The sequence below is a fragment of the Pelophylax lessonae genome (assembly GCF_965119305.1).
Source record: "Pelophylax lessonae genome assembly, chromosome: 4".
Classification (NCBI taxonomy): domain Eukaryota; kingdom Metazoa; phylum Chordata; class Amphibia; order Anura; family Ranidae; genus Pelophylax; species Pelophylax lessonae.
In genome coordinates, this window is record NC_138771.1 from 271,856,876 (window position 1) to 271,883,084 (window position 26,209).

Here is a 26,209-nt window from a genome sequence, read left to right on the forward strand (position 1 = left end):
GAGCGGTGCCTTGTGTCCTCCAGAGAGGACACTTGCTATTCAGGCCAAAGAGTTCAATCTTTGTTTTATCAGGCCAGATAAATGGATTTTTGTAAGAACTTACCGTAAAATCCTTTTCTCTTAAGCTCATTGACAGACGTAGTCTTCTTGATTCTCAAGAGCTGGGTTATGTTGTCTCCGCAGGAGTAGGACTAGGCAGAATGACAAAACGTTCTGGCTCCACCCTAGGGGGCAGTCCCTGAGGGTATATCCTCCCTCTCTCTGCTACAGGGAATCAGTTCTGTTTAAAGCAGTACAGAGAAATTAACCCAACCCAACTCAATGATAGAGGGGCGGGTACTACGTCTGTCAATGAGCTTAAGAGAAAAGGATTTTACGGTAAGTTCTTACAAAAATCCATTTTTCTCTATCGCTCATTGACAGACGTAGTCTTCTTGATTCTCAAGAGCTGGGACATCCAGAAGCAGTGCCACAAATGAGGGGTGGGATTGACAAAATCAAATCCAATCTAGTAGGCCCAACCGGTGCCAAACTAGAAGTTTTAAAGGCTCATTATAAACAAAGAATGAGACTAAAGAAAAATTTTCCAACGGAAAAAACCCTCGAGGTAGACCACTGGTCTCCTCAAATTGCGGCCTGCAAAACCTTGCGGCCAAATGAGGCATCAGACGATGCCATTACATCAACTTTATAATGTTTAGAGAAGGTATGCACCGACGACCAGGTAGCCGCCTTGCACACCTGGACCACTGACGCCTGATGGCGAAAGGCCCATGACGCACTAAGTGCCCGAGTGGAGTGCGCCTTAACAGGGAACGGGGGCTCCCGACCCTTAATAGAATAAGCCTGCACTACCGTCTGTCTGATCCATCTGGAAATGGTCGCGGCAGATGCAGGCAACCCCTTTTTGGGTCCATCTGGGATCACAAAAAGTGAATCCGTCTTGCGAAACGAGTCTGTCGTTTTCAAGTATACCCTGATCGCCCGGACCACATCCAAGGAGTGCAAAGCAAATTCCCGAGGATGACTGGGCTTAGGACACAGGGAAGGTAATACAATTTCTTCATTCAGATGAAATTCTGAAACTACTTTTGGTAGGAAGGATGGATTCGGACGAAGAACCACCTTATCTCTATGAACCACCAGATATGGTGAACGACAAGATAATGCGGCCAGTTCTGACACCCTGCGTGCAGAAGTAATAGCCACCAAGAAGGCCACCTTCTGGGACAACGTGGGTAGAGGAATCTCCCTAATATCTTCAAAGGGAGGTTTCTGAAGAACCGACAACACTAAATTAAGATCCCAGGGGGGTAACGGCGCGTGCACTGGCGGAGCCAGATGTCGCACCCCCTGGATGAAATTCCGCACCAAGGAATGAGTAGCCAAAGGCTTCTGAAAGAAGATGGCTAATGCTGAGACCTGACCCTTGATAGTACTCAAGGCCAGTTTCTGCTCAACCCCTTGTTGCAGAAAAGCCAATATTCGACTAATCGAATAAGACCGAGGATGGAACCCCAAAGGTTCACACTATGCAATGTAGGACTTCCATGTGCGATGATAAATCTTTCTGGAAGTCGCTTTCCTTGCTTCAACTAGAGTAGGAATAACTGAAGCTGACAAACCTTTGTCCTTCAGCACCTGGGTCTCAATAGCCAGGCCGTTAAAGCCAGCGATCGTAAAGCAGGATGGAAGATCAGTCCCTGAGACAGTAGATCCTCTCTGAGAGGAAGTCTCCACGGGACGTCCGCCACCAGTCTGACCATGTCGGCGTACCAAGCTCGACGAGGCCAGTCCGGAGCTACCAGGATTACTGGGATTCCTTCCTCCTCTACCCTGCGAAGAAGTCTTGGCAGTAACGCGAGAGGAGGGAAGGCATATATTAGCTGGTATTGCCCCCACGGGGCGATCAGTGCGTCTGCGGTTTCTGCTAGAGGATCGCGGGAGCGAGCCACGAATCTCTGAACTTTCCTGTTGAATCGTGATGCCAACAGATCCACATCCGGGGTGCCCCACCGTAGGCACAACTGGTGGAAAACGTCTGGATGGAGGGACCATTCCCCCTGATCCAGGGTCTGACGGCTGAGATAATCTGCCTGCCAATTCTCCACCCCCGGAATGAACACCGCAGAGATTGCTGGAACAAATCGTTCCGCCCAGCGAAGAATGCAAGCCACTTCTTTGGCCGCTCGGACACTCTTGGTGCCCCCCTGGTGATTGACATAAGCCACGGCCGTGGCATTGTCCGACTGGATCCGAACCGGGCTGCCCTGGAGCTGCTCGGTCCAGTGAATCAGACAAAGTCTGATCGCTCTCAGTTCCAATACATTTATCGGTAATCTGGATTCTTCCGGGGACCAAAGTCCCTGGACAGATAACTGACCAAGAATTCCTCCCCATCCGGATAGACTGGCATCCGTGGTCACTATCGTCCAATATATTGGCAGAAATGACTTTCCCTGGCTGAGCATTGGAGACCGAAGCCACCAAACCAGAGACTCTCTGGTCTGTTTGCTCAATCGTATCTGATTGTCCAGGGATTCCGGATTCCGATTCCATCTGAGAAGAATCTCTTGCTGAAGAATTCGGGTATGGGACTGGGCAAATGGGACTGCTTCGAATGAAGCCACCATCAACCCCAGAACCCTCATGCACGTCCGAAGGGAAGACCAGCTGTTGGACAGTAACAACTGGACTGCTGATTGAATCTTTCGAAGTTTCCCTACCGGAAGGAAAACTCTCGTCCTGACTGTGTCTAGAATTAGACCCAGATATTCGAGCCTCTGGGTGGGAACCAGAAATGACTTTTGCTGGTTCACCAGCCACCCGAATTCCTGTAAAGAAATCATAGTAATTTCTATGTTTTGTAGCAAGGTTTGAGGAGATTCTGCATGAAGCAGAAGATCGTCTAGGTAACCTAGAATCAATATACCTCTTTGGCGCAGAAGTGCCAACATAGGGGCCAACACCTTTGTGAAGACCCGCGGAGCCGTGGCGAGACCGAAAGGTAACGCCACAAACTGATAGTGGTTCTCCTCTACGGAAAAGCGTAGAAAACGCTGATGTCCTGCGAAAATGGGAATGTGAAGATAGGCGTCCTTGATGTCTATGGACGCTAGGACATCCCCTGGATGCAGGAAGGCTGCTACCGTGCGAATGGACTCCATTCTGAATCTTCTTATGTTGACGAAAGAATTGAGTGCTCTTAAGTCCAGAATTGGACGCACTTTGCCCTCTTTCCTGGGTATTGTAAACAGGTTTGAATAAAACCCTTGAAACCGTTCTGTCCAAGGAACGTGGACTACCACTCCTTGTTGTAGTAGATCTGTGACTGCTCTCCGCAGATCTTCTAGACGATCCGGAGATAGTCGGATATTGGAAGGGAAGAATCGCGCCGGTGGGAGAGATCGAAACTCGATCTTGTACCCTGACTTTATGACTTCGCAAACTCATTTGTCCGGGATTCTGGAAAGCCATGGATCCGGGAACCGGCGAAGACGTCCCCCCACCCCAGTTATGGGTGGGGGCGCACCTTCAGGCTTTGGATGGTTTATCTTCAGGTCTGGAGGGGGCGGGCTTTTGCTTGCCCGACCAACGACCCCTGACGCCTCCTGTAGGAACCTTGGAGGACTTAGTTTTTTCACCCGCTGGACGAAAAAACCTCGTGAGCAGAAAAAGAAGGCCCTCGTCTTTGACGAGTTCCTCTACCTTTAAAATTTTGCGGTAAAAAGGTGCTTTTTCCACCGGTGAGATCCTTAATGATCTCATCTAAGTTGGCTCCAAATAGACGTTCTCCTGAAAAGGGGATATTAGCCAATGCTTTTTTGGAACCTTGGTCGGCTATCCAACCTTTTAGCCACAGTGTACGCCTGAGAACCACTGCTGAGACTGATGCTCGCGCCATTAATGGAGTGGCGTCTAACGCCGCATCACATACAAACTGTAACCCCTGTATCATTTGTTCCAACAAATCTGATACCGCCTGAGGGACTTCTTCTAAGTCCCGGCGTAACCACTTGGTCCATTCAGTTACAGCCTGCGAAACCAGACCAATAGCAATTATTGGCCTGAAAGCTGATCCAATCAAGGAAAACATGGTGCGAGACATAGCTTCTATCTTGCGATCCACTGGATCTTTAAAAGACGGAGCGTCTTCTAAAGGAATAACCGTGGCTTTATTCAATCTAGCAATTGGTGAATCCACCACAGGTGGTTCTGTCCATTTCTTAATAAGGGTTTCCTCAAACGGATAACGCCTGTCAATGCGTTTGGAAATATTAAAAGTGCGTTTTGGCAGACGCCATTCTTCATCGATTGGATTGCCAAAACATTTGGGCAATGAAAAAACCTTTGCCACTTTGATGCGCTTTTTAGTCCCAAAAGGGATCTCAGTTTCAGCTATTTCTGATGGAATACCCTGTAACCTTAAAGTCTCTTGAACAGATACAATGAGTGCGTTTACCAACGCTTCCTCTCGGGCTATGGCAGATGCCGAAACATCCTCCTCACTGTCTGAAGAGACAGGACCCGAGACACCAATACCAGATGAAGTACCTGCAACTGCAGAAATAGGCTCAGAGTCTGAATCCGAGGTTTCAGATAATAAGGGGTTAGGCGGGGGTCGCTTTCTTGCGCCCTCTCCCTGACAAGCCACTTCCACCCGGGACACAAAAGTTTCCATAATTGCTGACAAAGATTCAATTGTCAATGGGGTGCTGGAGGATCCCGCAGACCCCTCGAGGGGATCCGGAGGAGATACATGAGTGGCAGGGTCCATGTTAATACAGGACACTTTTGCCAGCAATAAACAAAAAACTTTTTTTTTTTTTTTTTTTTTCTTTTGTGTGTCTCCCCCTAGCGCAATAGCGCCCCTCAGAGTACCTGCTTCTCGATCCCAGAGAGAGAGAGAGAGGGACCCCCAAGGCTCACCAACCGATGCAGTGCAGTTTCCAACAAACTGCAGCCAGCGTCTGTCTTACACAGACTGGAAGGAGCTGTTTGCTTTTTCCCGGGCAGAAGGCGTGGCTCCGCCCCCTGTGTACGCCTTCCGGCGTTCCCAGCCCTCCACGAGGAAGCTGGGCTCACAAAACATGGCCGCCCCCATAGAAGAGACATAAGACTCCAAAAACATGGCGGCCTGGCGTGACCTGAGGACATACATGCATTCGGTCTACGGCAAAATGGCGGCGGACCGCCGATATCGTCTTCCCAGCACATCCACCTGCACTCTGCTGAGAGGTGACATATGGATCTACAGAGATACACTGCACATAAGGTAGGATTATACCTCCTATGTTTGCTGTAATGTTACAGTCTGCTGGGTAGAGTGTTAGCTCTTGAACCAAGTCCACTTCCCACAAACACATGCTGTATTACAAGGGGGACTTGTAAGTGTCAGATATATACTGACCATATATGGAGGGGCCCATAATATATACTGCCTCATAAATGAGGAAAAAAGGGAACGTTTTACTCACCATACCGAACCGACAGGCACCCTCTCTTCATAATACCCTCTCCACCGAGGTGGGGGTTTGTGGACGCCTCGACTCTCTGGTCCTGGCGTCCAAGCGAGCTTTTAACTCGCAAAGTCAGTCCCTTTACTGGGACTCCGTCGCGGCCGACTCAGCGCACTGGTCTGCACGCGCTTTTAGGCAGAAACCGGGGTGACCACTGGATCTCACATCCAGCCCGTCGCCCGGCCCCGCATACTTACTTGAATATGTCGCGGCCGACCAAGCGCAATGCCTGGTCTGCACGCGCTCGTAGGCCGGCTGGGGTGACCACAAGTGTCGCCCAGTCCGGCATTTTTGCTTGAAGATCTCACAGGAAAAAAACACTGGAGAAAACTACCTAAAAAATGTCTTTTCCTTAAAGAAAAAAAGTCTTGCCAGGACCAAAAGATCCCAGCAAGGAACTTAGGTCCTTACTCCTGACTAGACAGAAAAAAACTGATTCCCTGTAGCAGAGAGAGGGAGGATATACCCTCAGGGACTGCCCCCTAGGGTGGAGCCAGAACGTTTTGTCATTCTGCCTAGTCCTACTCCTGCGGAGACAACATAACCCAGCTCTTGAGAATCAAGAAGACTACGTCTGTCAATGAGCGATAGAGAAAATTTTGTTTCTCATGGTCTGAGAGTCTTTCAGGTAGCTTTTGTCAATTTCCAGGTGGGCTGTCATGTGCCTTTTAACCGAGGAGTGGTTTCTGTCTGGCCACTCCACCATACAAGCCTGATTGGTGGAGTGCTGCAGAGATGGTTGTTCTTCTGGAAGGTTCTCCTCTCCACAGAGAAACCCTGGTGCCCTGTCAGAGTGACCATCGGGTTCTTGGTCATCTCCCTGACTAAGGCCCTTCTCCTCCAATTGCTCAGTTTGGCCGGGCGGCCCGCTTTAGGAAGAGTCCTGGTGGTTCCAAACGTCTTTCATTTATGGATTATGGGAGCCACTGTGCTCGTTGAGACCTTCAATGCTGCAGACATTTTTCTGTACCCTTCCCCAGATCTGTGCCTCGATACAAACACCTCTCAGGGGTCTACAGACAATTCCTTGGACTTCATGGCTTGGTTTGTGTTCTGACATGCACTGTTAACTGTGGGACCTTCTATAGACAGGTGTGTCTTTCCAAATCATGTCCAATCAACTGAATTTACCACAGGTGGACCCCAGTCAAGTTGTAGAAACATCTCAAGGATGATCAGCAGAAACAGGATGCACTTGAGCTCAATTTTGAGTGTCACGGCAAAGGATGTAAATACTTCAGTACATGTGATTTTTTATTTTTTTTATTTTTAATAAAATTGCAAAGGTTTCAAACAAGTTTCTTTCATGTGTCATTATGGGGTATTGTTTTTAGCATTTTGGAGGAAAATAATGAATTTAATCAATTTTGGGTAACTAAAAATGTGAAAAAAGTGAAGCGCTGTGAATACTTTCCGAATGCATTGTATGTTAAATTGTAAAGGACACAGGACTTCAGACCATTGGAACTACCCAAGCAATAAACTGAGGGATGGGCAACAACATAGCAAAAGAGAACTGCATACAGGCCCACAAGAAAACAGGTTATAAAACCCAAACAAAAACACTCAGGTCCACCTGGTAAAAACAGTGAATGTGTAAACAGAGGATCAGGTGGTAGCCTTTCAAATTTGGGAAGAAGAAGATTGATGTTGGAAATTCCAAGAGATACCATCAGCCCTGGTGAAATGGGCTCAGATAGGGATAGGGGGAACCCTTTAGTTAAGGGTGTATGTCCTGGAAATGAGTTGCCTGATCCACATTGCAATGGTGGACTGGGAAGAAAAAGGTCTTCAGCAAGGGCCTGTAGGCAGGACAAAGAGGGATTCTTGAATATAGAGGCACTAAGAAACAAAAAAAAAGGCTGGCTACCATATGCCTGACAACACCTTGACATGCCTCACTAGGCTTTTTTGTGGCATTGGTGCAGTAAAGGCTTATTTCTGGCAACTCGACCATGCATATTATTTTTGTTCAAGTATTGTCATATTGTGCCTCTTAAAAACAATCACACAGGGTTTTTCCAGAGCAGCTTGTATTTCTCCTGAGTTTACCTGTGGGTTTTTTCTCTCAAAATATTCCTCTGGCAGTTGTGGCTGCAATCTTTTTTGGTCTACCTGACCTCGGTTTGGTATCAAGAGATCTCCGAATTTTCCACTTCTTAATAAATGATTGAACAGTACTTAGTGGCAAATTTAAGGCTTTGGATATCTTTTTATATCATTTTCCATCTTTATAAAGTTCCATTACCTTGTTACGCATGTCTTTTGACAGTTCCTTTCTGCTCTCCATGGCCCTGTATCTAGCCTGCTCTGGTAGCTAACAAACTCATTGACAATTTATACACGTGGGAAATTAACCTTTAATGGCCATTTTAACCTGTGTGTGTCACCTTGTATGTCTGTACCAAGGCCAAACATTCCAGGGTATCCAAACTTTTGATCAGAGCCATTTGGGTGATTTTGGTTAATATGACTTAAAAAGGAGTTAAAAAACTATGTGGTAATAAATTGCTTCAAATAATCATTATCCTTAAAGTTTTTGGGGAATTGTTAATATTATTGCCAAAATGTTGTGACTTCTGCAAAGGGCATGCAAACTTTTGAGCACAACTGTATATATTTGGACCATGGACCTGGATCTGTATAGCACCGCCAGCTTACTACACTGATTGCAGTACATACCAAAGTGGGTGCCTATCGCAGAATCCAGGGCCCAAAGCAAACATGAAAGACCAACCTCTAGGTACACTCCGCGAATAACCAATCCAGAAAACTTCTAGATATCACAAAGATAGATTTCAGATAAAAAAAATGAATGTCAATAAATTCTCCTCACCTAAGGACATTAGCAAAAACGGAGCCTCATGGAATGGACAGGATACATGGTGTGCTCTGGGCAGCCCTAGCAGATTTTTACCATTGTCCAATCATCTGAAAGGTAGCTCCATATAGCCCATGATCTAAGAGTACAGGTGCTGTGCTCTGTATTGTACGGTGCTCTATACTGTACGATTAAAATAAGGTTTCATCACACATCTATTTTCTACAGTATGGCTTGGGTTCGTTCAAAATTTGACACTTTTTTTTTTGTCAAGGCACAGAACACTACTTACTGGTTGAGGAATGCAAAGAGATATCTCATGACTATGAGCACAGTCCTGGGTATCGTCAATAGGATTTTTCTGATGTGGATGGCCCTCTCACAGAGATTCTCCACACCTGTGAACAGAAGACATATAGAACTCAATTCTGATTTCCTTTACACTTTTACTGCTTGTAACCAGAGGTACAATTTAAAGGTTACTTTTCTTGAAATGCCCATGCATATCCAAGAAGCTGTCACCGTGCTCAATATTTCAATTTTTTTTTTAAATAAAAAACATTTTGAGATCACTTATCTTTAGGTGGAAAGCAGAACTTTAAAACTGATGTGTACAGATTTTCTCTTTTCTTCAGCAAAGCCACAACTAGTTTAAGAGGAACTGATTCTGAGAGCTGTGCCCAAAAAAAAAAAAAAAAAAAGGCATGCAGAGGGCAGTATTGTCTGAGGTCTCTCTGCAGCTGATTTTTCCACCACTGATATACCAAGCCTTGTTTATTACTGTATATACTTGTAGGAGGCCAGCTTGGTAGAGGCAGGTCTTTGCTTCCTAATACCTCTAGCAAGGATAACAGTGAGCACCACAACAGTGAAATTCCCAAATCTCACTTCAAAATCCTCTATTCATGTAGACAGAAACTGGCTGCACAGAGGCTGAGGAAATAAGAAGCACCAAGATGCAATAAAATGTTATTGTATTTTAAATAATGGCAGCGGCTTATGATACACAGCTCTTTAACAAACACAATGTTATTCAGTTAGGCTTTACAGTACATATACTTTATGACAGGCATGTCCAACCTGCGGCCCGAGGGCTGCATGCGGCCCAGAACTGCAGCCAATGCGGCCCACTGCCCCCTGACAATTTTTTTTTTCTAGGGAGGAAGGAAGTCAAGTCGGGGGCAAGGCCACAGCGGCTTCCAACCAACTGTAGGCAGAGGCTGCAACTGCATTTGATGGGCACGCACTGGTGAGGCTGCACTGGATGGGCATGCACTTGCGAGGCTGCATTAGAAGGGCACTGATCAGGCTGCATTGGATGGGCATGCACTGGTGAGGCTGCATTGGATGGGCACTGATCAGGCTGCATTGGATGGGCACTGATCAGGCTGCATTGGATGGGCACTATTTAGGCTGCATTGGATGGGCACGCACTAGGCTGCAAGCGCCGTGCGATCTCCCGACTGCTGTGGGAGACTTCGGATATCTGCAGTCAGTGACAGAGCCGCTGCTTCCTGTATAGTTCTGGCTCTGTCACAGGCGGAGTGACATGAAATACACTCACGCCTGTGACAGGAGCCATACAGAAAGCAGGGGCTCTGCTCTCTACTGCAGCCGCTGCTACCTCCAGCAGTACCCGCATTACCCGCCAGCAGTCTGCAAAATAAGTAGAAAAGGCATTAGCGTGTGTAAATTGTTGCAATATGTTTTTTAATAACTAGTTGTGTTTTGTAAATAATATGTCATGTCCTTGTACATGTACATTTTCTGGCTGCCCAAGTCATATGTGCTAGGGGTACAACTATCCCCCAGCACATAAGTGTAAATGTGCAGTGTTTCTGACTCCTACCACCATGACTTCAAATCAATGAAGTGGTGATGGTGGTTAGAGTGTTCCTTTAATATCTCTCAGAAGAAGTAAACCTCTGTTTACTGATTCCATTTCATTGGTCATCCTCTAGTTGTGTTAAATTCGTGCGGGGGGTTGGGGGTAGTGCGGGAAGGGCGCGGTGGCGTTTTATTACTTATATACCTTAACTATATTATATATTTTATATGCGGCCCGAGAAAATTTCTCTACACTCAATGTGGCCCAGAGAAGCCGAAAGGTTGGACACCCATGCTTTACGAGAAAGCGTTGTAAACCCAAATGGCTACCATGTGAGTTAGGTACGTCACCATAAGAGGAATATTACACTTAAGCGTGACTTGCACAAACAATATGCCAGTAAAATGCAAACAGACATTCAATATTTGCCAGACAGAAGCCAAAAAAGACCAAACAACTATTCAGTCATTTGTTGTGTTCACACCTGCAGTAGTGGAAAGCTGCATAATTTAGCAATCAATGTAGTACCTAAGGCCTCTTTCACACGGAGCGGACCGTATTGCGATCCCCTCCGGCACTTTTTTTTTTTTTCACTGACACGGATGACATTTGTGTCACCCGGTCCGTATGTCCGCATACGGACATAATGCATGTCTATGGGATTGCGGATGTCAGCGGATGACACTGCTGACATCCGATTTTGCGTCCTTTCCGTTTTTTAAACGGAAGAAAAAATAGGGTTCTGTTCTGTTCCAAAAAACAGAACAGAACTGAAAGGACGCAAATCGGATGTCAGCGGATGGTCATCCGCTGACATCCGCAATCCCATTGACATACATTATGTCCGTATATCACCTGCAAATGGATGGGGTGATATACAGACATACGGAACGCCCGTGTGAAAGGGGCCTAAGGCTACTTTCACACTGATCTGCTGCAAAAACATCGCAAATGTGTTTTATTTCTGTGATTTTACCACGTCTGCGCTTTTTAAAGGACATGTGACTCAAAAACCGCACCAAAAACACATCCCTTTACTTCCGATAGGTAGGTGAGTTTTTTGTGCAGTTTTTTTTATTTTAACTCCCTCCCCAAACAGGCTTAAAAAATACTGCAAGTAGAACCTTTTTCACTGTACCGGAAGCACACTGCCCCAATGAGCATTGTTTTTAAAAGGGAAGCATTTTTCTTGAGCTTTGCAGGCACTTTTTTTTTTAACCACTTAAGCCCCGGAGGATTTTCCTGCTCAAAGACCAGGGCCTATTTTGCGATTCGGCACTGCGTGACTTTAACGGACAATTGCGCAGTCAGCGTGCGACGCTGTACCCAAATGAAATTGATGTCCTTTTTTTTTCCCACAAACAGAGCTTTCTATCGGTGGTATTTGATCACCTGTACGATTTTTATTTTTTGCGCTATAAACAAAAAAAGAGCGTAAATTTTGAAAAAATATTTTTCACATTTTTTTTATATGAAATTCCCCAAAAAAGAAAATGTAAAAATCAAAATTTTTTAACATTTTAGGCCAATTTGTTTTCTGCTACATATTTTTGGTAAAAATAAAAATCGCAATAAGCCTATTATGATTGGTTTGTGCAAAATTTATTGCGTTTACTAACTAAGGGAAAGATTTATGTCATTTTTATTGTTTTTTTTTTTTTTAAACTAGTAATGGCGGCGATCTGCAAATTTTTTGCGGGACTGCGACATTGCGGCGGACAGATCGGACTCCTAACATTTTTGACACTTTTGGGGGTACCAGTGACATTACTACAGTAATCAGTGCTATACATATGCACTGTTACTGTAAAAATGACACTGGCAGGGAAGGGGTTAACTTTATTAGTGATCAACGGGTTAAGTGTGTCCCTAGGGGCGTGATTCTAACTGTAAAGGGTGTGGCTTGTGATGTAACCACAGAGACATACGATCCTACATAGCAGGATCGTATGATCTCTGCAGCTACACCAGGGAGAATGACAGGTGGCTTTGTTTACATCAGCCGCCTGCGTTTCTCCCTCTCCAACGGGAGATCGCGAGTGGCATCGGAGCTGCCGGTCACACGCGCGGGGATAGCCATGAACGAGCGGGGGCGGTAGCGCCTCCGGCGGTGCGCACTCGCCCCCTGCAGGCTCCTGGGCGAGCGACGTAGTACATAGTGACTGCCGCAGTAAATATACTGTGGGCGGTCGGCAAGTGGTTAAGACAAAAGCGCTTGACAAACTCCTCAGTGTGAAAGCAGCCTTAAAGTGTTACCAAACCCCACTATATCTGGTCACCTACAGTACACAGAACATGGAAATGCAATTATTTTAGGCAATATAAACTGATAAATACCTTTTCTCATCAGCTGTATATAGCAATTAGAGCAATCAGGTTACTTATTTTAGTGAGTGTTTGTAGGAGGTGTTTTATTTCTCCCATGACTGTCCTTTCGATGCTTCAAGACCCTTAATTCATAGTCTGAACATGTCTGGGCAGTACCGATTGGCCCTGTGCTGATCACATGTACCCTCCCAAGGAAAAAAAAAATCATCCATCAATCAAGATGTGACATCCCACCCACTGTGTTCTTTTTGAGTTACTGGACATGGAGGAGGAGGAGGAGGGGGGGGAGGGACTGGGCTGTCATTTAGGATCTGTATACACGCCCACATGTGTGATGTTAACACCATGGGACCTGAATAGTTTAGCTTAAACCAGCAAGTGTTCTCTGAGCAATAGAGACCAAACTGAGCATGTGCAGCTGAACTACACTTACTGTGCTTATCTGGACTTGTCCAGAGTGACATTGCAGGAGGGGGAGGATCTGTGCATACAGGATCACACAGCCTTTTTACACAATGCAGAGGAACAATCATTTAAGTTACACAGTGAGTATACCAAGCATGCTATTCTGCATCTATAGACCTCTTTTACTGTTGTGGGTTTAGTAATACTTCAGGTTTACACTGATGTCTGAACAGAAGTGTAAAGCATCCAAAGAACGAGTTTGATTTATTTTCTTTCCACCATGGGTGGAAGGAAAGAAAAATCACTCAATTCCAGTGTTGATGGGGGAATGCCCCTCCTGCAGTACTATTGCATTGTGCCAGCAGGGGGGTGTGGGAAGCCTTGCCAGGCGGCAAAACACGGTGATTACTACTAGCAGCTATAGTCGCCGGCCGTAATTGCATGTTTTTTTTTTTAATTACACTGTACACGTGTCATTTTACAAGAGCAAGCAATGCATGGTACACACGATAAGATTATCGAACGAATGATCGTCTTTTATTTTTTTGCATGCTAGTTTTATATCAAAAATGAAGAGTTTGCTACAGTGATGAACATTCTCGTGCGACAGAATAAAAATTGGGAAGTGATTTAATGTGTTGTAGTGTATTTGTATTGTATTTGTATTGTATTGTATTTTCGGCAAGTACCGGTACATTTTAAAAGGAAAATTGCAGGATCTGGTATCGTACGAGAACATTTTTGTGCTTGTCCCATCAGATAATATCAGATTAACTGTCCTGATCGGCTGTCGAAAGCCATGTACTAACGAACAGATTATTGTATGATCGCTTTGAAAGTGGTATTTTTCGTACACTTTTCTGATCATGTGTACTAGCCATTATTGAAGTGCGATTTTACTCTTGCTTGGGAAAAAAAAAAAAAAAAAAAACAAATTTCCTACATTAGGAGGGATTTTATTTTAGTGCAGATTTCGGAGTAAATCAGTGAGCCAAACAAGCAGCAAATGAAATTTTGGGGTGCATTTCATACACTAATGGTCTACAGAATGTCTCCACGTACCCATATTGCATTGAATGTTACAGAAAATTACATCAGCTGTAGATTTTTTTTTTTTTTTATTACAATACATTCAATTAAATTACATTCAATTAATAATAAAATCAAATTATATATGGCTGGTCTATCACATTTGCTATTTTTTTTGGTATACTTTTTTCCCTGAAAGTGGAGTTATCCTAAAAATTCTTTGATCCTATAAATAGTTTGATCAAAACAGGCAAACTTTAAAGTGAGAAAAGTAATTTTAAACAGGTAAATCTTTCAAATTAATTTCCTGTGCACACAAGTGAAAATAAAACTTCCAGGCCAAATGTATTTATACAAGGGTGTAATGAACATTATTGGCTATTTTTATCCTGCTTCTGTTTAGTAAAAAAGAACTTTGGTATTCCAGTACATGTACTGTTCAATAAGTGCTAGTGGGAGGTTCTGCCTACTATAACAACACGATCAATCCAAGCATTATTTTAAAGTATTTGTGAAGCAACTCTAACAAAGGCACAACATAGTATATGAAATTCTCAACAGCTCCATTAATGTTGAAAATAAATTATATATTTTACTTTATGGTCTTTTTTTTATGAACTATCCAAAATATTCCATCATAGGAAAAGTTTATTTTTATGTACAGTACTCCTAAATTCAATATTTTATAGCTAGAGAATAGATGGGTTTGAGACAGTTTGACTGTGATGTAGGGAGTTTTCAGAGGGTTAATTTTTGATGAGGTAAATAAATGCAGTCAAAATCCAAGAGCACCTTCTGGATCTCATGTTCTTTGGATTTGAACGCAAATGCTTAAATGTAAAATGTCAGATTGCAAAATTAAAGTAAAGCCCTGTACACACGATCAGATTATCGAACGATCTGCTGTCAGTTTTTTGTGGCGTGCTAGTCTGATGTGGAAAGTGAAGAGGTTATTTTCATACGAATTTTCCCGTACGACAGAATTCTACTTCAAAAGTGATGTCATGTGTTGGATTGTTTTGTATGTGTTCTTTTGTCTCTGAGCATGCCTAGTCTTGCTCTTAAGATTTTTTTCCGTTTCAAATCTGTACTAATGAGACGAAAATCGGAAATGTTGTTTTGACGGACGACAAAAATTATATAGCCTGCACATCAGGATTTTGTCAGCCGAAAAATCGGAGGCGGCTGTCGAAAGCACCATACTAACAATCCGAAAATCGACAGATCGGTCGTCGGACTAATTTTCCCTACAGATTTTCTTATCGTGTGTACGGGCCTTAATTCTCCTCATCTGGAGTCCCCTGCCGGGGCTGTCTGCTCCATTTCTCTTCCAGGTGCCCCCTCAGCTAGCCATGTGCTGAGGGGGCACCCGTGCGAATGCTCCCAACCTGTGCTGTGTGACACACATGGCACAGCTCTGCTACAGCCCCCGCTACCTCTTTGCAGGATTTAAATAAAAACAGCAGCAGGAGGCTATGGCTCCCAATGCTCTGAGAGCCTCCTGTGAGAGCAGGAAAAGAAGAGAAGAGCTAGAGGCAGGACAGCACTGGATCGTGACAGGCGACAGATAAGTATTGGGGGGCACAACAAGTGATGAAACATTTTTAACCTTAATGTAAGGAATGCATTAAAGTTGAAAACGTTTAACCACTTAAAAAATCCTGTCTTTTATTGGCACTTTTTGTTTACAAGTCTAAACCAGTATTTTTTACTAGAAAATTACTTCAAACAACCAAACACAAAAAAATTGAATTTTTGACTTACCTTAAAATCTATTTCTCTGATGTTCATTAAAGGACACAGCTCCTGAGATTCATAACAATTGAGTTATACTGCCCCCTACAGGAGTAGGACACTAGGCAGAAAATAATTCTGGCTACACCCAGGGGGTATACTCCCTCTCTTTGCTATAGCAGCTCAGTTTTGTTACAAGCAGTGTCAGGAGAATTCGAACTCCACAGAGGGGTGGGTGCGGTGTGCATCAATGAACATCAAAGAAATGGATTTTACAGTAAGTCAAAAACCCCATTTTCTCTTTCGTTTACTGATGGACACAGATCCTGATATTCATAACCATTGGGACGTCCCAAAGCAGTGTTAAACATGAGGGGTGGAAACAACAAAAAAATTCCCAAGGCTAAACATTAGCTAACCAGGCAACAGGAGCTCAACCAAACAACTGGACCCCACCTGAAAAAAAAAAAACACACCCTCAAAGAGGATTGGGTCCTCTCAACATCAGCCTGTTAAACTGTGGGGCCAAAAGAAGCATACGCAGATGCCAACACATCCCCTTTATAAAACTTTGTAAAATGTGTGTACCGACGACCAGGTGGCCACCTTTCAAACCTGCCTCACTGACGCCTGATGACGGAAAGCCCAGGAGACACTAAACGCCCTAGGAGAGTGCGCTTTGATAGGGAAAGGAGGAACCTGACCCCTGATGGAATAGGCCTGAACCACCGTCTGTCTGATCCCTCTGGAAATGGTCGGAGAGGAAGCGGACAACCCTTTTTGAGGTCCATCCGGGAGCACAAAGTCACACCAGATCGGCGTACCAAGCCGGAGCCACTAAGATAACTGGAATCCTTTCTACCTCGATCCTGCATAGAAGTCTTGGCAGAAGCTTGAGAGGAGGGAAGGCGTAAATCCATATGATACTGACCCCACGGGGCCACCAGTGTGTCTGCGGCATCTGCCAGAGGATCCCTTGACCGAGCCACAAACCTCTGCACCTATCTGTTAAGCCGAGACACCAACAGATCCACTGCGGGGGTGCCCCCCGGAGACACAGCTGATAAAACACCTCCCGATGAAGGGACCACTCCCTGTGGTACAACACCTCCCGACAAAGGTAATCCCCCTGCAAATTTTCCATCCCAGGAATGTGTACGATGGAAAGGGCTGGAACGAACTGTTCTGCCCACCTTAGGATGCCGGCTATCTCCAGAACCGCCAGGACACACCTTGTGCCCCCTTGGTGATTGACATAAACAACGGCCGTGGCATTGTCTGATTGAATGCACACTGGACAACCCTGAAGTCGATCCATCAAATGATCCAGACACAGTCTGATCGATCGGAGTTCCAAGACATTGAACAGGAGTCTGGACTCTTCCAGCGTCCAGATACCCTGAGCAGAATGCTTGCCGAGTGCGCATCCCCAGCCGGACAGGGTGGCATCCATGGTGACCACTGTCCAATACAAGGGGAGGAAGGAATTTCCCAGCCGAAGCGCCAGAGAACAAAGCCACCAAATCAGGGACTCCTTTGTGCCCTGATTCAGCTGGATCGGATTGTCCAGAGACCGCAGAGTCTTGTCCCATTTGGTCAGAATTTCCCTTTGCCTTTCCCTGTGCAAATGGAACTGCCTCGAAGGTAGACACCATCAGGCCCAGCACCTGCATGTTAGTCTGGAGGGATAATCATTTGTTGGACAGCAGGAGGCAAATTGCAGCCTGCAATTTCTGGAGTTTGTCCAGAGGAAGGAGCACTCTGCCTAAGGCCATGTCCAGAGTCAGGCCCAGATAGTCATGCTTTGTGGGCAGAACCAGAGCAGACTTCTGAAAATTCAGAATCCAGCCGAACTCCTGCAGAGTTCGTATTGTGATCTGCAGATGAAATATCCAGGAGAAATAAATTTCCATCTAAAAAACTTTTGCCAGGACCAAAGATCCCAGCTAGGAAATAGGTCCTTACTCCTGACTAGGCAGAAAAAAACCTGAGTGGCTATGGCAGAGAGAGGGAGTATACCCCCTGGGACTGCCCATGGGTGTAGCCAGAATTCCTTTCTGCCTAGTGTCCTACTCCTGTAGGGGACAGTACAGCCCAAAGATTATGAATATCAGGAACTGTGCCCATCAATGAACGAAAGAGAAATACACTTTATTAAATTTATAAAAAGCAAAGCACAATATTTACCCCACTTTTCTTGTATAATCTGAAAGATGATGTTACATCGAGTAAATAGATACTCAACATGTCAAGCTTTAAAATTGCGCAAACACGTGGAAAGGTGACAAACTACGGTACTTAATAATCTCCATAGGCGATGCTTGAAAAGCCTTTACACAGGTTACATGTTTAGAGTTACAGAGGAGCTCTAGCACTAGCATTATTGCTCTAAGGTTTGCGGCGAAACCTCATGTGTGGTGCGAATACCGTTTACATATGTGTGCGTGACATATATGTGTAGGAAAAGAAATAGCCGCACATCCAGGGATTCCAATAGGTTTCAAATACCTTTATTTCCAAAAAGTTGCAAGTGATGACACCAAAGACACCAGCATGAAGTCTCGTAGACGCGTTTCACACATACATCTTGTGCTTAATCATTACCTAATGATTAAGCACAAGATGTATGTGTGAAACGCGTCTACGAGACTTCATGCTGGTGTCTTTGGTGTCATCACTTGCAACTTTTTGGAAATAAAGGTATTTGAAACCTATTGGAATCCCTGGATGTGCGGCTATTTCTTTTCCTACAAGTGTTCCCACGGAGGCGGGCTGGGGCCAGCACTCTATTGGATATCCTATCTCCTGGCAATTACCACACACTATACACCTGGAGCAGTGTCTTTCCTTTCTTCAGTATCGTGACTTATATATGCTTTAACTTCTGTTCGTTAGTATGGAGGGATGTGGGCGCTTTAATTTTTTATTTTTTTCTTATTTTGCTTTTTTTTACATTGTCCCTTTAATTTTTTCTTTTTTTTTAATCACCTTTATTCCTAATACAAGGAATGTTAACATCCCTTGTAACAGAAATAAAGATGAAAGCTCCTCTTTATGGAGAGATCTGGGGTCAAAAAGACCCATAATTGCTTCTTTACCTTTGAAAGCAAAAGATCAAGAAAACATTTTTTTTTATCTTTTGCTTTTTTAAAAAAAAAATGATTTACTTCCAGCCTGGACTGGAAGTGACATCATGATGTCGTTCCGGTCCTCCAAGGCCATAGAGGTGATCAAAAAGTATGTACTCTTTGATCGACTATGGGAGCAGCCAGATGCATCGTTGGATCGTTCCCCTCCCATAGCTTCTGAAATTGTTGGAGCAGCTCATGAGCTGCTCGATACGGTTTAATGAGAAAGCCAGCCACCGGCTGCAAACCACTTGCAGAGTGGTTGACTTTAGAACCACTTCAAAGGCAGCATCTAATTAGTGGGTGTGGACAACATAAAATTCTGGTCTTCTAGAGCAGGCGTGTCCAACCCACAGTCCAAGAGCATTCAGCATGCGGCCCGGGCATGTCTGGAGGGATGCTGTGCAAGCATAGAAGCTGGCAGGGACAAACAAATATTTAAATAAAAATGAAGTTTTATTCAGATACAGTGCCTTGCGAAAGTATTCGGCCCCCTTGAACTTTTCGACCTTTTGCCACATTTCAGGCTTCAAACAAAGATATAAAACTAATTTTTTGTGAAGAATCAACAAGTGGGACACAATCACGATTTAATCAAATTTATTGGATATTTCAAACTTTTTTAACAAATAAAAAACTGAAAAATTGGGCGTGCAAAATTATTCAGCCCCCTTAAGTTAATACTTTGTAGCGCCACCTTTTGCTGCGGTTACAGCTGTAAGTCGCTTGGGGTATGTCTCTATCAGTTTTGCACATCGAGAGACTGAAATTTTTGCCAATTCCTCCTTGCAAAACAGCTCGAGCTCAGTGAGGTTGGATGGAGAGCGTTTGTGAACAGCAGTTTTCAGTTCATTCCACAGATTCTCGATTGGATTCAGGTCTGGACTTTGACTTGGCCATTCTAACACCTGGATATGTTTATTTGTGAACCATTCCATTGTAGATTTTGCTTTATGTTTTGGATCATTGTCTTGTTGGAAGACAAATCTCCGTCCCAGTCTCAGGTCTTTTGCAGACTCCCACCAGGTTTTCTTCCAGAATGGTCCTGTATTTGGCTCCATCCATCTTCCCATCAATTTTAACCATCTTCCCTGTCCCTGCTGAAGAAAAGCAGGCCCAAACCATGATGCTGCCACCACCATGTTTTACAGTGGGGATGGTGTGTTCAGGGTGATTAGCTGTGTTGCTTTTACGCCAAACATAATGTTTTGCATTGTTGCCAAAAAGTTCGATTTTAGTTTCATCTGACCAGAGCACCTTCTTTCACATGTTTGGTGTGTCTCCCAGGTGGCTTGTGGCAAACTTTAAACTACACTTTTTATGGATATCTTTAAGAAATGGCTTTCTTCTTGCCACTCTTCCATAAAGGCCAGATTTGTGCAGTATACGACTGATTGTTGTCCTATGGACAGAGTCTCCCACCTCAGCTGTAGATCTCTGCAGTTCATCCAGAGTGATCATGGGCCTCTTGGCTGCATCTCTGATCAGTCTTCTCCTTGTATGAGCTGAAAGTTTAGAGGGACGGCCAGGTCTTCGTAGATTTGCAGTGGTCTGATACTCCTTCCATTTCAATATTATTGCTTGCACAGTGCTCCTTGGGATGTTTAAAGCTTGGGAAATCTTTTTGTATCCAAATCCAGCTTTAAACTTCTCCACAACAGTATCTCGGACCTGCCTGGTGTGTTCCTTGTTCTTCATGATGCTCTCTGCGTTTTAAACGGACCTCTGAGATTATCAGTGCAGGTGCATTTATACGGAAACTTGATTACACACAGGTGGATTCTATTTATCATCATTAGTCATTTAGGTCAACATTGGATCATTCAGAGATCCTCACTGAACTTCTGGAGAGAGTTTGCTGCACTGAAAGTAAAAGGGGCTGAATAATTTTGTATGCCCAATTTTTCAGTTTTTTATTTAACAAAGTTTGAAATATCCAATAAATTTCGTTCCACTTCATGATTGTGTCCCACTTGTTGTTGATTCTTCACAAAAAATGACAGTTTTATATCTTTATGTTTGAAGCCTGAAATGTGGCAAAAGGTCGCAAAGTTCAAGGGGGCCAAATACTTTCGCAAGGCACTGTAGGTACATTATCTATACCAGTGATTGTTAACTTGTGATCTGCCCGACTTTTTCTGCCCAAGACACTTCTTCTACCAATGTGGCTCGGAAACGTCAAAGGGTTGAACACCCCTCGTCCAGAGTTTTAAAAAGGTTACCCTGCTGCTATTAACAACATTTGCGTTACCACGTCTACCAAACAGCAGCAGGATGAGGGCTCTCCATGTTACTAAATGGAGGGGTTTCATTGAAATGGGATTAACATTTTTCTTGGAATTCACATTTAATACATAAGGGCCATTATCTACTATACTTGGATTTACTTCAAGAATTTTGTTTTGACCATTTTGACCTGTCTGCATCCTGCAGTGAAACCCAGTGGCTAAGCCTACACAAAGATATTGGTAACAAGACTGCTTTCTCTGTCCAAAAGGAAATGTATGAACCTTTAATAAAATTACCACTGCTGAAACAGAAAGCAGGCATAAGAAAGCAAAGCAAAGGAGTCAAGAGACAGCTTAAAAAATAGCTTGTACTGGGCTGAAATTCATCATGATGTGGTGTTCTGTGAATATGCCAGCACTTAGGAAATACGTTTTTCAGTTACTTAATCCTTCACTAGGGGCAGATGGCAAGTTGCTGCACTGTTGGGCTTGCCAGCAGTAAGACAGCTTATATGTGCTCTAAGATTTCACTTCCCTGCAACTTTCATTACTTTTTTTTCTTCATTTATCGCTGCAGTGCATGTACAAACACACTCTTAAAATTCCCAGGTGTTGCTGTGACACTGCATAAAGAAATTGTGTCATTTCAAGCCTTAAGACATGCAAAAGAAATTCTATATGCTGGTATTTATACAATGGGGTTTTTTTTTCCTGACTTACTGTTTTTACACGTTTTTGCTGAAATTGATATTCTATGACGTTAGAATATTGTCTTGTGTGTCAACATTTTATAAAGTGTGCTAGAATGTTTTAGATAAAGTACCTTAGTTCCAAATGACTACGTATATAAACAAAAATGTATAATTGAGGCACCATGAACTTTTATGGTACCATCACAGACATAACACGATATGTAGATAAATCCTCAATATTTTATTACAAAATATAAAAAATAAAGAAATTAATCACATTCAAAATATCACAATAACAATTCTTTCAAGACTGGATTATTAGTAAACAGTACTATACAATACCCCCAATTAAACATGAGATCTAAGACATTTTTATCCAGTACTTCTTACATAGTTGGTAAGGTTGAAAAAAGACACCAGTCCATCCAATGATGAGTGTCTGTGTGTGTAATAAGTGTTTATGTCAATAGTACATTGTATACCCCTGTATGTTGTGGTCGTTAAGGTGCCCATCTAAAAGTTTTTTTAATTGATCGATGCTCCCTGCTGACGCCACTGCTTGTGGAAGAGAATTCCACATTCTTACTACTCACACAGTATAGAACCCTTTACGTAGTTTAAGGTTAAACCACTTTTCTTCTAATTTTAGCGAATTGGCGCAAGTCCTTTTATATTCCCTTTCGCTGAATAGTTTGTTCCCTATGCTAGGGTCACCAGTACGGTATTTGTACGTTGATATCCTACCCCTCTCATAGTCCCTTTCTCAACATGTTTCCAGTCCTCAAAGTCCCACTTTGCAACATGAGTCGCAGGTTGCCGCTTTCTCAGAAGTATATGAAAGAGTAAATTATCTGCAGAAAATAAGAAAACATGTAGCATAACATACAAATATATATATATATATATATATATATATATATATATACACATATATATATATATATATATATATACACAGTGGGTACGGAAAGTATTCAGACCCCCTTAAATTTTTCACTCTTTGTTATATTGCAGCCATTTGCTAAAATCATTTAGGTTCATTCTTCTTCCTCATGAATGTACACATAGCACCCCATACTGACAGAAAAACACAGAATTGTTGACATTGTTGCAGATTTATTAAAAAAGAAAAACTGAAATATCACATGGTCCTAAGTATTCAGACCCTTTGCTCAGTATTTAGTAGAAGCCCCCTTTTGATCTAATACAGCCAGGAGTCTTTTTGGGAAAGATGCAACAAGTCTTTCACACCTGGATTTGGGGATCCTCTGCCATTCCTCCTTGCAGATCCTCTCCAGTTCTGTCAGGTTGGATGGTTCAATTGGGTTTAAGTCAGGGCTCTGGCTGGGCCATTCAAGAACAGTCACGGAGTTGTTGTGAAGCCACTCCTTCGTTATTTTAGCTGTGTGCTTAGGGTCATTGTCTTGTTGAAAGGTAAACCTTCGGCCCAGTCTGAGGTCCAGAGCACTCTGGAGAAGGTTTTTGTCCAGGATATCCCTGTACTTGGCCGCATTCATCTTTCCCTCGATTGCAACCAGTCGTCCTGTCCCTGCAGCTGAAAAACACCCCCACAGCATGATGCTGCCACCACCATGCTTCACTGTTGGGACTGTATTGGACAGGTGATGAGCAGTGCCTGGTTTTCTCCACACATACCGCTTAGAATTAAGGCCAAAAAAATGGATTTTTGTAAAATCTTACCGTAAAATCCTTTTCTCTTAGCTCATTGACAGACGTAGTCCTCGGTGATACAGCACCTTCGGGTTATGTTGCCTCCACAGGAGTAGGACTAGACAGGAAATAAAATGCTCTGGCCACACCCTAGGGGCAGTCCCAGAGGGTATATCCTCTCTCTCTCTGCCTCAGCAAATCAGTTATGTCATAAAAGCAGTCTTTAGAGAATTTAACCCAACCCAACTCAAAAAAACAGAGGGGCGGGTACTACGTCTGTCAATGAGCTAAGAGAAAAGGATTTTACGGTAAGATTTTACAAAAATCCATTTTTCTCTATCGCTCATTGACAGACGTAGTCCTCGGTGATACAGCACCTTCGGGAAGTCCCAGAGCAGTATCACAAATGAGGGGTGGGAAAATGGAAATCAAATCCAAATCTAGAAGGCCCAACCGGTGCCAACTAGAAGTTTACAATGCTCATCCTTAATGATGAGACTCAACAAAAAAATTTTCAAACAGAAAAAAACCCTCGAGGTAGACCACCGGTCTCCTCAAATTGCGGCCTGCAAAACCTTGCGGCCAAATGAGGCATCCGCCGATGCCATCACATCAATTTTATAAAATTTTGTAAAGGTATGTACCGACGACCAGGTGGCCGCTTTACATACCTGGACCACTGACGCCTGATGGCGAAAGGCCCAGGAAGTACTGAGCGCTCGAGTGAAGTGCGCCCTAACAGGGAACGGAGGATTCCGACCCTTAATAGAATAAGCCTGTACCACCGTCTGACTGATCCATGTAGATATGGTCGCGGCAGACACAGGCAACCCCCTTCAAGGGCTATCCGTGATCACAAAAAGTGAGTCCGTCTTACGAAAACCACTTTAGGAAGGAAGGATGGATTCGGAAGAAGAACCACCTTATCCCTATGAACCACCAGATCTGGGGAACGACAGGATAATGCGGCCAGTTCTGACACCCTGCGTAGAGAAGTAATGGCCACCAAGAAGGCCACCTTCTGGGAATGTAAGCAAGGGAATCTCCCTAATATCTTCAAAGAGAAGTTTCTGAAGAACCGACCACACTAAATTAAGATACCAGGCGGTAAGGGTGCGCGCACTGGCGGAGCCAGATGTCGCACCCCCTGGATGAAATTCCGCACCAAGGAATGATTAGCCAAAGGTTTCTTGAAAGAAGATTGCCAACGCCGAAAACCTGACCCTTGATCGTGCTCAAGGATAGTTTCTGCTCAACCCCTTGTTGCAGACAGACCAAAATTCGGGTCACCGAATAGGTCTGTGGGGGAAATCCAATAGATTCACACCATGCAATATAAGACTTCCATGTGCTGGAAGTCGCTTTCCTTGCTTTAACTGGAGGTAGGAATAACTGAAGCTGACACTCCCTTGTCCTTCAGTACCTGGGTCTCAATGGCCAGGCCATTAAGCCAGCGACTGTAAAGCAAGATGGAATATCGGTCCCTGAGACCGCAAATCCTCCCTGAGAGGAAGTCTCCAAGGAGCGTCCGCGACTAGCCTCGCCAAGTCGGCGTACCAGGCTTGACGGGGTCCATCCAGAATTTCCAGAATAACTGGAATTCCCTCCACCTCTATCCTGCGAAGAAGTTCCCGCTGAGAGGATGGAAGGCATGCCGTAGCTGATACTGCCCCCACGGGGCGATCAGCGTTTCTGCTGCGTCCGCTAGAGGATCGTGGCGCGAGCTACAAACCTCCGCACCTTCCTGTTAGGCCAAGGTGCCAACAGATCCACATCCGGGATGTCCCAACGAAGGGACAGCTAGGGAAAAAACCTCTGGATGAAGAGGCCATATGCGATTGGATCCGAATCGGGCTGCTCTAGAGCTGCTCGATCCAGTAAATCAGACAAAATCTGATCGCTCTCAGTTCCGATACCCTTATTGGTAATCTGGATACTATCGGAAGAAATGACTTCCCCTGGTTGAGCATCGGAGACTTCCTGGTCCGCTCGCTCAACCGGATCCGATTGTCCAGGGAATCGGAATTCTGATTCCATTAAAAAAGAATCTCCTTCAGGAGAATTCGGGTATGAGACTGGGTATACGGTACTGCCTCTAAGAAGGCCACCATCAGTCCCAGCCAATTGACAGACAGCAACATCCGAATCGTTGACTGAACCTTCTGGAGTTTCCCAGCAAGGAGAAAATCTCTTGCCCAGGATGTATCCAACCTTAGGCCCAGATAGTTCAGTCTCCTGGTGGGAACCAGGGATGATCTTTGGGAAAGCGAAAAAACGCTGATGTCCTGCGATGATGGGGATATAAAGATAGGCATCCTATATGTCTATGGACGCCAGGAAATCTCTTTTATGCAGGGAGGCCACCACTGTACGGGTGGACTCTATTTCTTCCCAAGTCCAGATTTGGACGCACCTTGCCCTCTTTCCTGGGCATTGTGAATAGGTTCGAATAGAACCCCTGAAACCGTTCAATGTTAGAAGGGCAGAATCGCACCGGTGGAAGTGATCGAAACTCGATCCTGTGTCCTCCAGAAACCGGTGAAGACACCCCCCCCCACCCCAGAGCGGTAGGGGCGCATCAGGCTATATTCTTCAGGCTTGGCTGAGCCAGACTCTTTGTTTACCCGACCAGCGCCCTTTGAAACCCCTCTAGAGGGGCTTTGGAGGGTTTCGCCTTATCGCCCGCCCTCGCGGAACGAACAACTCTATATGAGCAGAAAAGGAAGGTCCTCGTTAGTTACGAGGTCTTTTTATCCTAACAGTCTGTGGCAAGACAGCAGGTGGTACCGTCTATCCTATAAAGAGGAATTCCTCAAACGGATAGCA

At 44.3% G+C, this 26,209-nt stretch overlaps 1 protein-coding gene across 7 annotated transcripts in view; it reads right to left on the reverse strand.

Annotated features, from left to right (window-relative positions):
* Window positions 1–26,209, reverse strand: part of SRGAP1 (SLIT-ROBO Rho GTPase activating protein 1) — a 297,632-nt gene that overhangs the window by 43,844 nt on the left and 227,579 nt on the right. For all 7 annotated transcript variants that reach the window (XM_082254987.1, XM_082254986.1, XM_082254988.1 and 4 more), the window contains exon 16: window positions 8,633–8,738. In XM_082254987.1, coding sequence (XP_082111113.1) covers window positions 8,633–8,738 — 106 coding nt within the window. The remainder of the gene's footprint in view (window positions 1–8,632; window positions 8,739–26,209) is intronic.